The sequence below is a fragment of the Cebus imitator genome, unplaced genomic scaffold, assembly GCF_001604975.1.
Source record: "Cebus imitator isolate Cc_AM_T3 unplaced genomic scaffold, Cebus_imitator-1.0 Scaffold118, whole genome shotgun sequence".
NCBI classification, from domain to species: domain Eukaryota; kingdom Metazoa; phylum Chordata; class Mammalia; order Primates; family Cebidae; genus Cebus; species Cebus imitator.
The window spans coordinates 2525106-2537397 of NW_016107433.1; the positions used below are offsets into that span (position 1 = coordinate 2525106).

Sequence of the window (12292 nt, forward strand, 5' to 3'; positions counted from 1 at the left end):
TCTTGACCTCGTGATCCACCCGCCTCGGCCTCCCAAAGTGCTGGGATTACAGGCTTGAGCCACCGCGCCCGGCCTGTACACGGTACTTTCTAGGAAGATCAAGGCAGGGAAGGAGACAGAGCCTACTTCCTGACAACCAAAATCAATCGTTAAGCACTGGGACCACGTGCTTGAGAAAAAAAGAGAATGCAGAATATTTCAATGCATTCTCCATTTCCTGGACAGTCTCCTGTTAGAACAGGAATTCAGAACAGTGGTGTGGAAAACACATTTGGTTGCTGGGATAGCACAGCTGTACTTGCATACCAATCCCCCGTGCTTCAATAAGAAGGTACACCTTTACACACTGATGTAAGGAGGTTCTGCCTGTGTACAACTATGGCATCACCAGACACCTAGTAATGCTCCTGCAAATAGTTCTGTGGCCCACAGCCTCACCATCTTATTGCCACACACAGTCAGGCTGGTAAAAACTTGTTTTATACTAGACCTATTGGGATGCTGCAGATGCATGTAGAAACGAAGTTCAAGCCCAGTTTCTAAGAGTTTAGTTCACAGGAACCTGTGGACTGCTCTGGCTACACTTAGGTAATTTATACACATGCAGGTGTTTTACTAGTCAGTAATGGAGAGGAGGGCATCCCTTTAATGAATTTTAAAATTCTACCTTAGCACCTTAAAATGTCCTGTAACACCTGACTTTTATTATTTCTTTACTTGCTACTTGAGATTCTACTCTATGCAACTGCTTGCAGGGTCATACTAGGTAGTGATCCCTGAGTACTTCCCTGAGGACACAACTGATGGAGGTGGCAGGGAGTATGTATTTCATTCAGAGTGGAGTTGATTAAAAAGCATATGAGGCCAGGTGTGGTGGCTCACCCCTGTAATCCCAGCACTCTGAGAGGCCAAGGCGAGCGGATCATGAGGTCAGGAGATAGAGACCATCCTGGCTAACACGGTGAAACCCCCTCTCTACTAAAAATATAAAAAATTAGCACATGCCTGTAGCCCCAGCTACTCGGAGGCTGAGGCAAGAGAATCGCTTGAACCCAGAAGGCAGAGGTTGCAGTGAGCCGAAATCGCGTCACTGCACTCCAGCCTGGGCGACAAAGTGAGAATGTCTCAAAAAAAAAAAAAAAAAGCATATGAGAACATGCAGCCCAATGTGCCCCCACTGCCTCGAGAGTAGACCGAGTAGGAAAAAGAGCTGAAGTAGTATAATACAGATAAAACCCTATTAGTAATAACAAATGTAACAATGAAATTTTTCTGTATAAGAAAAATATGTCTAAATCTTCAGTCTCAATTCATTCCAGCAACACTGAAAGACAACTAGAGCAATTTCTAGTTGTTTGTTGTAATGTTTAGAAATCGCAGCTCTATCAAGAGCATCTGAAGGCACAGTTTGATGAATACACCATATATGAAGTCAAGAAACTAAAAGGTAGCCAGTGGGAGAGCTCTCCTAGCAACTTTTTTTTTTTTTTTTTTTGAGACACAGTCTTGCTCTGTCTCCCATGCTGGAGTGCTGTGGCATCTCAGCTCACTGCAACCTCTGCCTCCCAGCTTCAAGCAATTCTCCTGCCTCAGGCTCCAGAGTAGCTGGGAATACAGGCGTCCTGCCACCATGTTCGGCTAATTTTTGTATTTTTAGTAGAGACAGTTTCACCATGTTGGCCAGGCTGGTATTGAACTCCTGACCTCAAGTGATCCACCCACCTTGGCTTCCAAAGTGCTGGGATTATAGGCGTGACCCACCATGCTGGCCAACTCTGTCTTAAGAGCCGAGTTCAATCCCACATTTGGCTACGACTAACATGTTTTCAGTCAGGAACAATAATTCCAGGTTGACAAGGTTAACTGTAGAGCCAGGGAGAGACTTTTGTGATGTAGCTTTTCAAAAACATTATTTAAATTCATTATATTACAGCATGGTATCAGTCTCACCGGCCACAGCTCGTGTGTAGCCTTGGAGAGATAAGAAGGTATAAAGAAAACCAAACCTTTCCCTGCAATAAAATTATGTCTCCTGTCCCCAGTCTCATGAGAAGGGGAAAAAAGTTTTTCTACTTGATCTTTACAGGCCTTCATACAGCTAAATGAACTAAACAATACGTAAATTCTGTATTCCTAAATTAGTCAAATGACTTTAGCTCAGGAAACTTTTTTTCCCTTTTAGGCAGCAGCATTCAAAGAATCAATCCAGACTCACAATGGGAACCCTACCCAAAATCCAAAAGCTTTGGCTGGAATCAGACCAATCTGAGATATACCCTATTTAACCATCACTTGGCTTCTCTCTTCTGAAGTTAGTTAACTATTATGATAAAAAACCCGGCCAGGCGCAGTGGCTCACGCCTGTAATCCCACCACTTTGGGAGGCTGAGGCGGGTGGATTGCTTGAGGTCAGGAGTTCGAGACCAGCCTGGCCAACAAGATGAAACCTCGTCTCTATTAAGAAAAAAAAACAACCCACAGGGTGCAGTAGCTCACACCTGCAATCCCATTCTGGGAGGCTGAGGAGGCGGATCACAAGGTCAGGAGTTCGAGACCAGCTTGACTAAGATGGTGAAACCCCATCTCTACTAAAAATAGAAAAATTATCCCGGGTTCAGTGCACTCAGTTAAAAAAAAATATATTAGCCAGGCATAATGGCGCACACCTATAATCCCAGCTACTCAGGATAATTGCTTGAACCCGGGAGGCAGAGGTTGCAGTAAGATTGGGGCCACTGCACTCCAGCCTGGGCAACAGAGCAAGACTCCACTCAAAAAAAAAAAAAAAAAAAAAACCACACAAAAAAAAAAAAAAAAAAAAAAAAAACCTGACACATCAAAGTACCACCACGTATTTCTTAAGAAAAGTCCAGGCAGAGCATTATCTTTATAACATAAAATGCTTCATTTCTCACATAGCTAGCCTTTTTCCAACATTTATCTGGATCCTCTCATTTCACCCTAACACTATGATTTTAGCAGTCTTCTCACTCCTATTTCACAAACCAGGAAACAGGCTTAGAGGAGCTAATGTTAACTGATCACACAACTAGTTAATCCTAGAGCTGGGATATGAACCCTAACCCCTCCACAATCCGGCCCCCTCTTACAGTTCTCCTCACACAGTCCCCTCTTGTAAAGCACTTCTGCAAAAGAACTGCTGCTGCTTTACAAATATTAGCCTCATTCTCACAGCATCTCTTACAAAATGGCAAATAAGTAATCTATGGGGAAGGCCTTGTAACTTGCCACCAAAGTAACTATTGCCATCTGTGGGGCAGGCAGTTACAAACAAGCAGCTTGCCTTTTATCATATCCAATCAAGATGTTTTGGTTTTTGAAACTTTTAGAAAAATCTACTCAATGCCACCTCTAGTACACAGCTTTACCCTAAACCTTTGCTCCTGAGTGTGACAGAAAATAAGTCATGAGAATAGAGGATGTTCTTTGTCAAGTATTCATTTTAATCTTCTACAAAATTTAATTCTTATCCTCTGGTCTCTGAATTGTTAAATATTAAATTGTTAAAAGATTACTGTGTTACAGAGAACAGAACAGCCTGAACAATGATCCTCATAATCCTTCAAAATAAAATGTGGCAAAAGAAAGTGTGCTATGTATCCAATTAAACAGAACATACGGCTTATAGCAAAAAAAAGAGGCTTTAACTCAATGGTTCAACCTCACTACAAATAACTAAATTTTAATAAAGCTAAACAATGTTTTAGAAATTGCTTCATTTTGTATTTTCTTTTTTCTAAAGACAAGAAACCAAGGCTTTAAATTCCCAATCCTTAAACGTTCTTTTCTAAAACTGGGGTGAAATCAATTATTCTAGAGTGCAAATATTCATAATTTTTAATTTTTTGCTAGGCCAACAGCTGGCAATTATTGAGCTTTTTTTTTATTTTAATCCCAGGGTGGATACTTTGTTTAGGGATACAGTGAAGCACTCACTTGTCATACAGACCTGGATTCTGTGATTTTGCCACCTAGCCAAATATGTGACAGTGGTAGTTTAACCTCACGTGTTTTCCTAACCATAAATTGGGCATAAACACCTATTTTAAAAGCTGTTGCAAAAATGAGGTAATGAAGGTAACTTTCAGCAGTGTCTAAACACATGGTAAGCCTTCAGGGTCAAGCTATTGCTTTCCCAGAGGAAGTTGGCATTTTCTTAGTATTCATCCCATAAAATGTCTTAATATTACATTGTATTAGCATATGAATGTTTATAATGGACTAAAGCATTCTACGAAAGCGGCAGGTCACCAGAATAAAATCAAGTTTACAAAATGGGAGAATTCAAACATGGCAGTTGTGGTTCACCAAACTGCTTCAGTAATTAAGTTCTGGAAGGTCATTTCTCTAAATATGATGACTATGTCTCTATGTACCTTTCTACCAAGTGAACTCGGAATGCTTTACATACAACTGAATACAGATTATTTTTATTTGTAGTGTTATCGTGGTTTTGTGACTGAAGGGGACAGGTCTATACTTTTGAAGGGGATCTTGTCTCTTGAAAGGCTTATGTTACTAAATCTAAAAAATCCTGTTTCTAAATGAGAAGCTTGCTCCCCTCCAAAAAGGGACTTACGGAGGATTGGTGTAATTGAATGCTTCCAAACTTCAGTGAAGTGTGTTTAAACACGTGTGTGGATGCTATGCATACACGTGATACTTCCCATCACATTTTAGGATTCCCAAGTTGGAGGGAATCAATTACTGGTATTTGTACCAATGGGTGGAAAAGATGGCTTCAGTCGATCTGAGTTACTGCAGTTTTCTCCATCTTCTGCTACTCTGCAGTCCCATCCTTAGCTTGTCCTCCTCTTAATGCTACCGCCCCCTGTCTTCCCCCAAACCTTTTCCTTTCTAGCTCGGCGTGGGGTCTCCCTCTAAGCTCTTCCTCCGCCCCCCCCCCGCCCCGCCCATCTTCTCCACCCACTCCCTCTCGGCCCCCACCGACCCTTTCTGCTAGAACTACAAACACTTCCTATTTCTAGTCCCACACACTTTCTGGGACTTCTCAATCCGCTTCCCCACTATCCTACACCCGCCTCCAAATTACAAGCTGTTTAACCCCTTTTCCTGCCTCCCAGGGAAACAATTCATTAAACCGCCTTCCTCCACACCACCCACTGGAGTGGTCCTCCAAACCGTTCATCCTCCTCCCAAAAGATTACCCTTTAAACGTCTTTTCTCTACCACCCTCCTTCTCTAAATTGTTCCCGGTTCTCAATAACTTGACTCTTCCAGAACCCCACCCCACTAGTCTCTCGGCTTCCCACCCACAAAAGAGCCTGGAGTCACTCTCCAACCGCCCTTCCAATTAGCTCTCCCAGAAGCCTCCCCGCTCCACAATTACAAATGTTCCCTAGAACAAAATCTCACGGTCCTACCCCCCACCCCGAAGTCCCCTTTCTGCTATTCCCGCTACTTCCTAGGTTCCAGTTCTACCCCGCTCCCGCAAGCACAGCGGGCTGGGCTCCCTCCCAACCCCGGGAAGATCCCCTTCCCGCACGTACCTCGAGGTTCCGGCCCGCGCCGCCCCCTCTCCGTCCTCAGCCCGCGCTCGGCCACACTTTCCGCCCTTCTCCCGCTCCGCCTTGCTCACTCCCTTCCTTCCCTCGGCCTTCCGTCTCCACACCGCTCCCTTCCCCCACGCTCCCGGCCCTCCCACCCCGGGGGCCCCTTCGGGCTCGCCCCCACCTCTGCGCCGCCCTCCCGCCGCCCTCCCCCTACCCGGCTACCCCTCCCCCGCCCGCGCTCCCCGCCCCTCGGCTCGCCATTCTTCTCCCCAAGCCGCGCGCCCCGCCCGGCCCCGGCTCACTAGCTTCCCGCTCCCTCGCGCCCTCGCCCGCATCCCCAGCTCGGCCCTCGCTCCCCGCGGCCTCCCGTGCCCCCCCGCCCGCGGCCTGACCTGCAATGGCGGCCGCCGAGCGCGGCGCCGCGCGGCCAACGGGCGACAACCGAACCTCCCGCCGCCGTCGCCGCCGCCGCGAGCACTGCCTGCGCACTTCCGGCTATGCGCCAGGAGCACTTCCGGGGCAAAGCCTGAGAGCGCGCGCGCACGTGGGGCCAGGTCGGAGAGAGGTGAGCGCCGGGAAGGAGAGCGCGGGGCAGCTGGTTAGTTGGGGAAAGGGTGTGGGAAGCGGGTGGGAGAGCTGGGGGTCTGATAGGGTGCGCCGGCCCAGGGTCGGCGAACTGCTGAGCTCCTTTCCTCGAGGGTCTTCTTGTACCCAGGCTGGGTGGGGGCTGCTCTTTAAACTCTAGGAGAAGGAAGTGGAGGCGAAGACCGCGCGCTTCACACGCTCTTGTAATCGGGCCGGGCCGAGCCTGGCCTGACAGAACGCGCCTGCTCTGTCTGCGGGTTCCTAACCTTGAAGCTAGACGAGTCAGAGGCGAACAAGACTCGGTTTCTATCCTCGCCTGGTTTGTATGTTGGCGGGCGTGAGGGATAGGGTGACAGACGTCAGACCGGGCAGCCAGAGTAAGTCAAGCACTATTGCTTTTTCCTCAAGAGGAGCTCGGTTCTGCCTGCACCATCAGCCCCACTGTCACTACATCTGTTTAGACCTTTTGTGTGCAAACTTAGCAATAGAGTTGAGGAGAGATGCTTGCTAAAATGCAGATTCCTAGGCCCCCCCCGAGATTGGAATTCTGGAGCTCTGGAGTAGGACCCTTATTGTTTTTTTGCTGAAGCCTCGTTATTCAAACCATCCTGAGCTATCGAAGATTGAACGATTCTTGTGGGGGGCATTGTTAGTAGATGAACTTCAGGAGATGCAGTTGGAGCCTTCCTTCCAGAACAGTGATAGTAAGGAACCGAATACTGTATGTGACATACTGCAGTTAACATTGAACAATAATGACTCTTTTTTCCCTCTATAGGAATGGGTGAATTTAAGGTCCATCGAGTACGTTTCTTTAATTATGTTCCATCAGCAATCCGCTGTGTGGCTTACAATAACCAGTCAAACAGATTGGCTGTTTCACGAACAGATGGCACTGTAGAAATTTATAATTTGTCAGCAAACTACTTTCAAGAGAAAGTAAGTCATTTGGGAGGCTGATATGGTGTTTTGATGTTAATTTCTTCTGAAGTTCAAGAAACTTGTATATGTTTTATAATCAAACTAATAGACTGACTCCCTCGCCCCTCTGAAGTTGCTTAGAATTACCGAACTTCTGAGATCTGTCTGACTGGTTGGATTAGAATGTTGATTAGAAGGGTCCTACCTAGAAATGTGTCATCTCACTGCCTGTCATTGGAAACAGGTTTGCTGGATCTTTTGGCTGCAAGAAGGGAAATTGTTGGTCTATCAGTCTCACCACCATTGTAGCTTTGGTAAGCAACATTTCCTGCTGGGAGTGTCAGTACCCATTCATTGTCAATTCAGAAAAAATGATAACACATTTTAATATCAGAAACTTTTTGGTGACATGATGGCAGGAAGATGGATTCCAAAGTTGATCTGTCTGAGAGAATGTAGACCTACCTGCCTACATTTGGGAGTAAAGGAGATTTAAAATTAGGTAAAATGTCCTTTGGGTGTATGTGGAAGGCTGTTAGTTCTTTTTCACACCCCCTCCAAGAGCAACGACAAGTGATTCTCTTCAGGTACAACATCTTAGTTCATATTGCGTAACTATTGTGTACTGGGCACTGTGATATAAATGGATGGGCAAATGAGTGAATTCAGTCCCCAGCAGCCTGGTATTTGGAATTTAGGAATTCTGTAAATGTTTCTCAGTAAAGGAGTGGCACTAAGACAAACGTTAGAAGCCCTACCTTTATGGAATTCAAAGACCAGTGGGAGAAAGTTAAGTATACCGTTTCCAACCTGTAAAATAAATATGATAAACTGTAGCACGGCATAGAACCTTAGTGGAGAATTGCCTCCCCTGAGAGGTAGGTTTAGGGTTTAGGAAATGTGGAAAGGGATGACTTACTGAGTTCACTCCTGAAGAACTAACAATTTAAAAATTGCAGGCCCGCCGCAAATAGGTTACATTCTGTGGTATGAAGAACATGCACTGGTGTGTGCCTATTGCATCTGGTGATTTCCTTTCTTCTTTGTTTTTTGAGATGGAGTCTTGCTCTGTCCCCCAGGCTGGAGTGCAGGGGCGCAGTCTCTGCCTTCCAAGTTCAAGTGATTTCTCCTGCCACAGCCACCCAAGTCACTGGAATTACAGGCATGCACCACCACGCCTGGCTAATTTTTGTATTTTTAGTAAAGACGAGGTTTCACCACGTTGGACAGGCTGGTCTCAAACTCCTGACCTCAAGTGATCTGCCTGCCTCAGCCTCCCATAGTGCTGGGATTACAGATGTGAGCCACTGCGCCAGGCTGATTTTCTTTCTTTTTCTTGTTCTTTTTTGTTTTTGTTTTTGTTTTTTTACAGCCATGGCTATATTGTGATTTTTCTGTTTGTCATTTTTAACAGTTACAACTATATAATTGGTGTGTTTGTTTAATGTCTTTCTTCCATGCTGCACTTCCAATTTTATGAGAATAGGAACCATGTCAGTGATGTTCACATCTGCATTCCTACCACTTATCAAGTGCCTCGTACAAAGCCACTGCTTAGTTAATGTTTGGTGAATGGATAAGTCAGCCATTCCTTGCCTAGTGTTCCTTATTTTATTTTCTCTTTCATCTGTTTTCTTTATTCTTCAACAATTAATTAACAGGCTAGTTTTCTGCTTTCCCTGTATTTCTTTTCCTGCTAGTTAAGCTTGCTTAGCTCTGTTGGTGACTCTCAGAGCAAGAAAAAATTAGTATGTTTAAGTGAAAAGAGCTGTGTGCAGTGGCTCTCACACTGGCAACCCCAGTACTTTTGGAAGCCAGGGCAGGCGGATCACTTGAGCCCAGGAGTGCAAGACCAGCCTGGGCAACATAGTGACCAGCCCGTCCTTACAAAAAATAAATAAATTAGGTAGGTATGGTATTGTACACCCATAGTTCCACCTACTTGGGGGGTTGAGGCGGAAGGATCGCTTGATCCCAGGAGGCTGAGGCTGCAGTGAGCCGCGATTGCACCACTGCACTCTAGTCTGGGTAACAAAGTGAGACCCTGTCTCAGAAAAAAGTGAGAAGAATATAAGCGAGGAGTAAGGAGACCTTCATTCTTCTCATGCCATCAACTTTGGCACGTTTGGCAACCCACTTAACCTATGTATCTTGGCCTTTTCAACTTGAAATAGGAAAAATTATACCTACTTAGGCCCTTTGTTGTCAAGCAGGTCCAAGAATCAAATGCCTTGGTAGATGTGAAAACTTTTGGGCTGGGTACAGTGGCTCATGCCTATAATAATCCCAGGACTTTGGGAGGCCAAGTCTCACTGCAGCCTCCTCTTCCCAGGCTCAAGCAATCCTCCCCTGTCAGCCTCCGTAGTAGCTGGGACTCATAAGCGTGTGCCACCATACCCGGCTATTTTTTATATTTTTTTGTAGAGACATTGTCTCGCTCTGTCACCCAGGCTGGAGTGCAGTTCAAACCTTTTCTGCTGAAAATGTTTTGCTGAAGTAATTCTAGTAAAAGAAACAAATTTAACTCTATAAAAGTAAATAGAATTTGAGCGGAAAAAATGAAAATGTCAGTAGGCATGAGCTGATAGCACAAAACCCCACACTAGTTATTTATGGGAAAGTCATTTTTACAATGTTGCCTGTGACCGCTAAGTACCACTACCTCATGAATTTGTGGGAATGCTGACAAGTTACGGTGTTTCCGCAGTTTTTCCCAGGTCATGAGTCTCGGGCTACAGAAGCTCTGTGTTGGGCAGAAGGACAGCGACTCTTTAGTGCTGGGCTCAATGGCGAAATTATTGAATATGACTTACAGGCGTTAAACATCAAGTATGCTATGGATGCCTTTGGAGGACCTATTTGGAGCATGGCTGCCAGCCCCAGTGACTCTCAACTTTTGGTTAGTAAGCATCTATTGGTGATTCAAACCACAATTCCTCTTGTGCCCACTCAAACTTTCTTCCCTGTGCTCATAACAGAGTAACAATGCATTATGGCATGTAGCAACCCCAACTACAAGATTGAAATTGGTACTGAAGATTAAAAAAATCCCCAGCATGCTTTTTGCTGCCAGTTTGGACCTTGTTGATTCACTTACGAAATGAGAGGATTACATCAGTTCAACATTTCTCAAACTGTGTTCTGTAGAATTTGGAGATGTAGAGGTTTTTTCGTTTTGGTATGCTTTGTGTTTTATGATAAATTTCATTTCAGAAATACAGCATATTTAATCCTGCTGTAAATTCACAATGCACATGAATATAGAAGAATTCTGAGAGTGCCTTTAGCAAGTTAACCTATGCTCCTGTGTTTCAGCACAGTGTGTCTCAAAAATGTAATCACACGGCCGGGCGCGGTGGCTCAAGCCTGTAATCCCAGCACTTTGGGAGGCCGAGGCGGGTGGATCACGAGGTCAAGAGATCGAGACCATCCTGGTCAACATGGTGAAACCCCGTCTCTACTAAAAATACAAAAACATTAGCTGGGCATGGTGGCGCGTGCCTGTAATCCCAGCTACTGAGGAGGTTGAGGCAGGAGAATTGCCTGAACCCAGGAGGCGGAGGTTGCGGTGAGCCGAGATCGCGCCATTGCACTCCAGCCTGGGTAACAAGAGTGAAACTCCGTCTCAAAAAAAAAAAAAAAGTAATCACACACCGAGACCCTTTCCATAATTACCATTAGAATGGGTGCTTCCAGATCTTTAATTCTATGTGATGAGTCTGATTCTTTTTGATCTGCGCTAATTTGCACAATATCTTAAGGTGTTTCCATTTAGGTTATGATGTTAATAGGTCTTTTATTCAGGCTAAGGGTCTCCAGCAGAAGTATTCTATGAAATCCTACTTCTAACCCATATATGCAGGAATGGGGCCACTAGTTAGAACTCTTAATGTCAGTCTGTTTATTGTCTAGGTTATGAAGACTACTGAGAATACACTATCAGTTTCTTGAGAGCTAGTACCCTGTTTCTCTCACAAATGATTTTTCTCTTTTAGGGCAATGGATAACTTTAAGAAGGAAGATAGAATGAGAGAGAGAGTGTGCGTGTTTGTGTTTGTGTGTGTCTTTTTAGTCCTATAAAATGTTTACTATTTATCTTTTCTGTTTACCACCTCTTTTATCCTGTTAGGTTGGCTGTGAAGATGGATCTGTGAAACTATTTCAAATTACCCCAGACAAAATCCAGTTTGAAAGAAATTTTGATCGGCAGAAAAGTAAGGGTCATTTTTGGTGGGGTGGTAAATAGCCTTAATAAGAAGTTAGGTTTCTATGCCACTGGGAATGGGATATTTTCCCATGGATCTGGGTAATATTTTATCTCTACTGAGCACAAGGAGGGTATATGCTAGAAGCCATCCCTAGCCCAGGTTTTACCCCCTGTGTAGCATAATTGTGACTGCTTAATTAATATGGAAAACCAGAAATCCAAAAATGGAAACCTAGTGTTTCTATGGAAGTCAGTTTGTTAGTTATCACTTAATTTCGTTATGTTTTAACAAGCGTACACGTACATGTAGTCTTCAACTTTAATTTTGCTAGAGTCTCACTCTGTCACCCATGCTGCAGTGCAATGGCGCGATCTCGGCTCACTGTAATCTCTGCCTTCTGGCTTCAAGTGATTCTGATACCTCAGCCCCCCAAGTGGCTGGTATAGCAGGCATGTGCCATCATGCCCCGCTGATTTTCGTATTTTTAGTAGAGACAGGATTTCACAGTGTTGGCCAGGCTGGTCTCGAACTCCTGGCCTCACTCAAGTGATCCACCCAACTTGGCCTCCCAAAGTGTTGAGATTGTAGGCATAAGCCATTGGGCCTGGCCAGGGAACTGTCTTAATCCTTTTGGTGCATTCAAGTTAAATGAGCGAGTTTTTAAACAATCACCCATCCTTGGGCTCCACCTGGGCTGAATTGGCATTGACCCTCTAGAGCAAGGGTTGGCAGACTGTTTCTCTAAAGGACCAGCTCGTAAACATTTTAAGATTTGCTGGCCCTACATTCTCTACCAGCTCTATCAGTGTCGTGCAAAAGCGGCTATAGACAATACTGAAACAAATGAGAATGGCTGTGCTCCAGTAAAACTTTATTTACAGAAACAGTCAATGGGCCTGATTTGGCCTGTAGGCCACACACAGTTTGGTGACCCACCTTCTAAAGAACAGCAACTCTCCTGTGTATTCTATGTCCATTATTAGTAATACTTATCCTCTGCTAATCAGATTCTTGCTTCGTTTTTAATATCTCTTGGGTGTTTTT

At 44.8% G+C, this 12292-nt stretch overlaps 3 protein-coding genes across 6 annotated transcripts in view; 1 reads left to right on the forward strand and 2 right to left on the reverse strand.

Moving 5' to 3' along the window:
- DERPC (DERPC proline and glycine rich nuclear protein) overlaps nucleotides 1–6031 on the reverse strand; it is a 14244-nt gene extending 8213 nt beyond the window's left edge. The window contains exon 1 of one of the 4 annotated variants that reach the window (XM_017539329.2): nucleotides 5927–6031. The gene's annotated coding sequence lies outside the window, so the exon portion shown is untranslated. The remainder of the gene's footprint in view (nucleotides 1–5926) is intronic. The other 3 variants (XM_017539328.1, XM_037742338.1, XM_037742339.1) reach the window with 3 other exon arrangements.
- The window catches only part of CHTF8 (chromosome transmission fidelity factor 8), a 14246-nt gene extending 8213 nt beyond the window's left edge, over nucleotides 1–6033 (reverse strand). The window contains exon 1 of the mRNA XM_017539330.2: nucleotides 5927–6033. The gene's annotated coding sequence lies outside the window, so the exon portion shown is untranslated. The remainder of the gene's footprint in view (nucleotides 1–5926) is intronic.
- Nucleotides 5964–12292, forward strand: part of UTP4 (UTP4 small subunit processome component) — a 47080-nt gene continuing 40751 nt past the window's right edge. Inside the window, exons 1-4 of the mRNA XM_017539224.2 lie at nucleotides 5964–6132; nucleotides 6898–7058; nucleotides 9748–9939; nucleotides 11170–11254. Of these exons, the coding sequence (XP_017394713.1) occupies nucleotides 6900–7058; nucleotides 9748–9939; nucleotides 11170–11254 (436 nt within the window). The 5' untranslated portion in view covers nucleotides 5964–6132; nucleotides 6898–6899. The remainder of the gene's footprint in view (nucleotides 6133–6897; nucleotides 7059–9747; nucleotides 9940–11169; nucleotides 11255–12292) is intronic.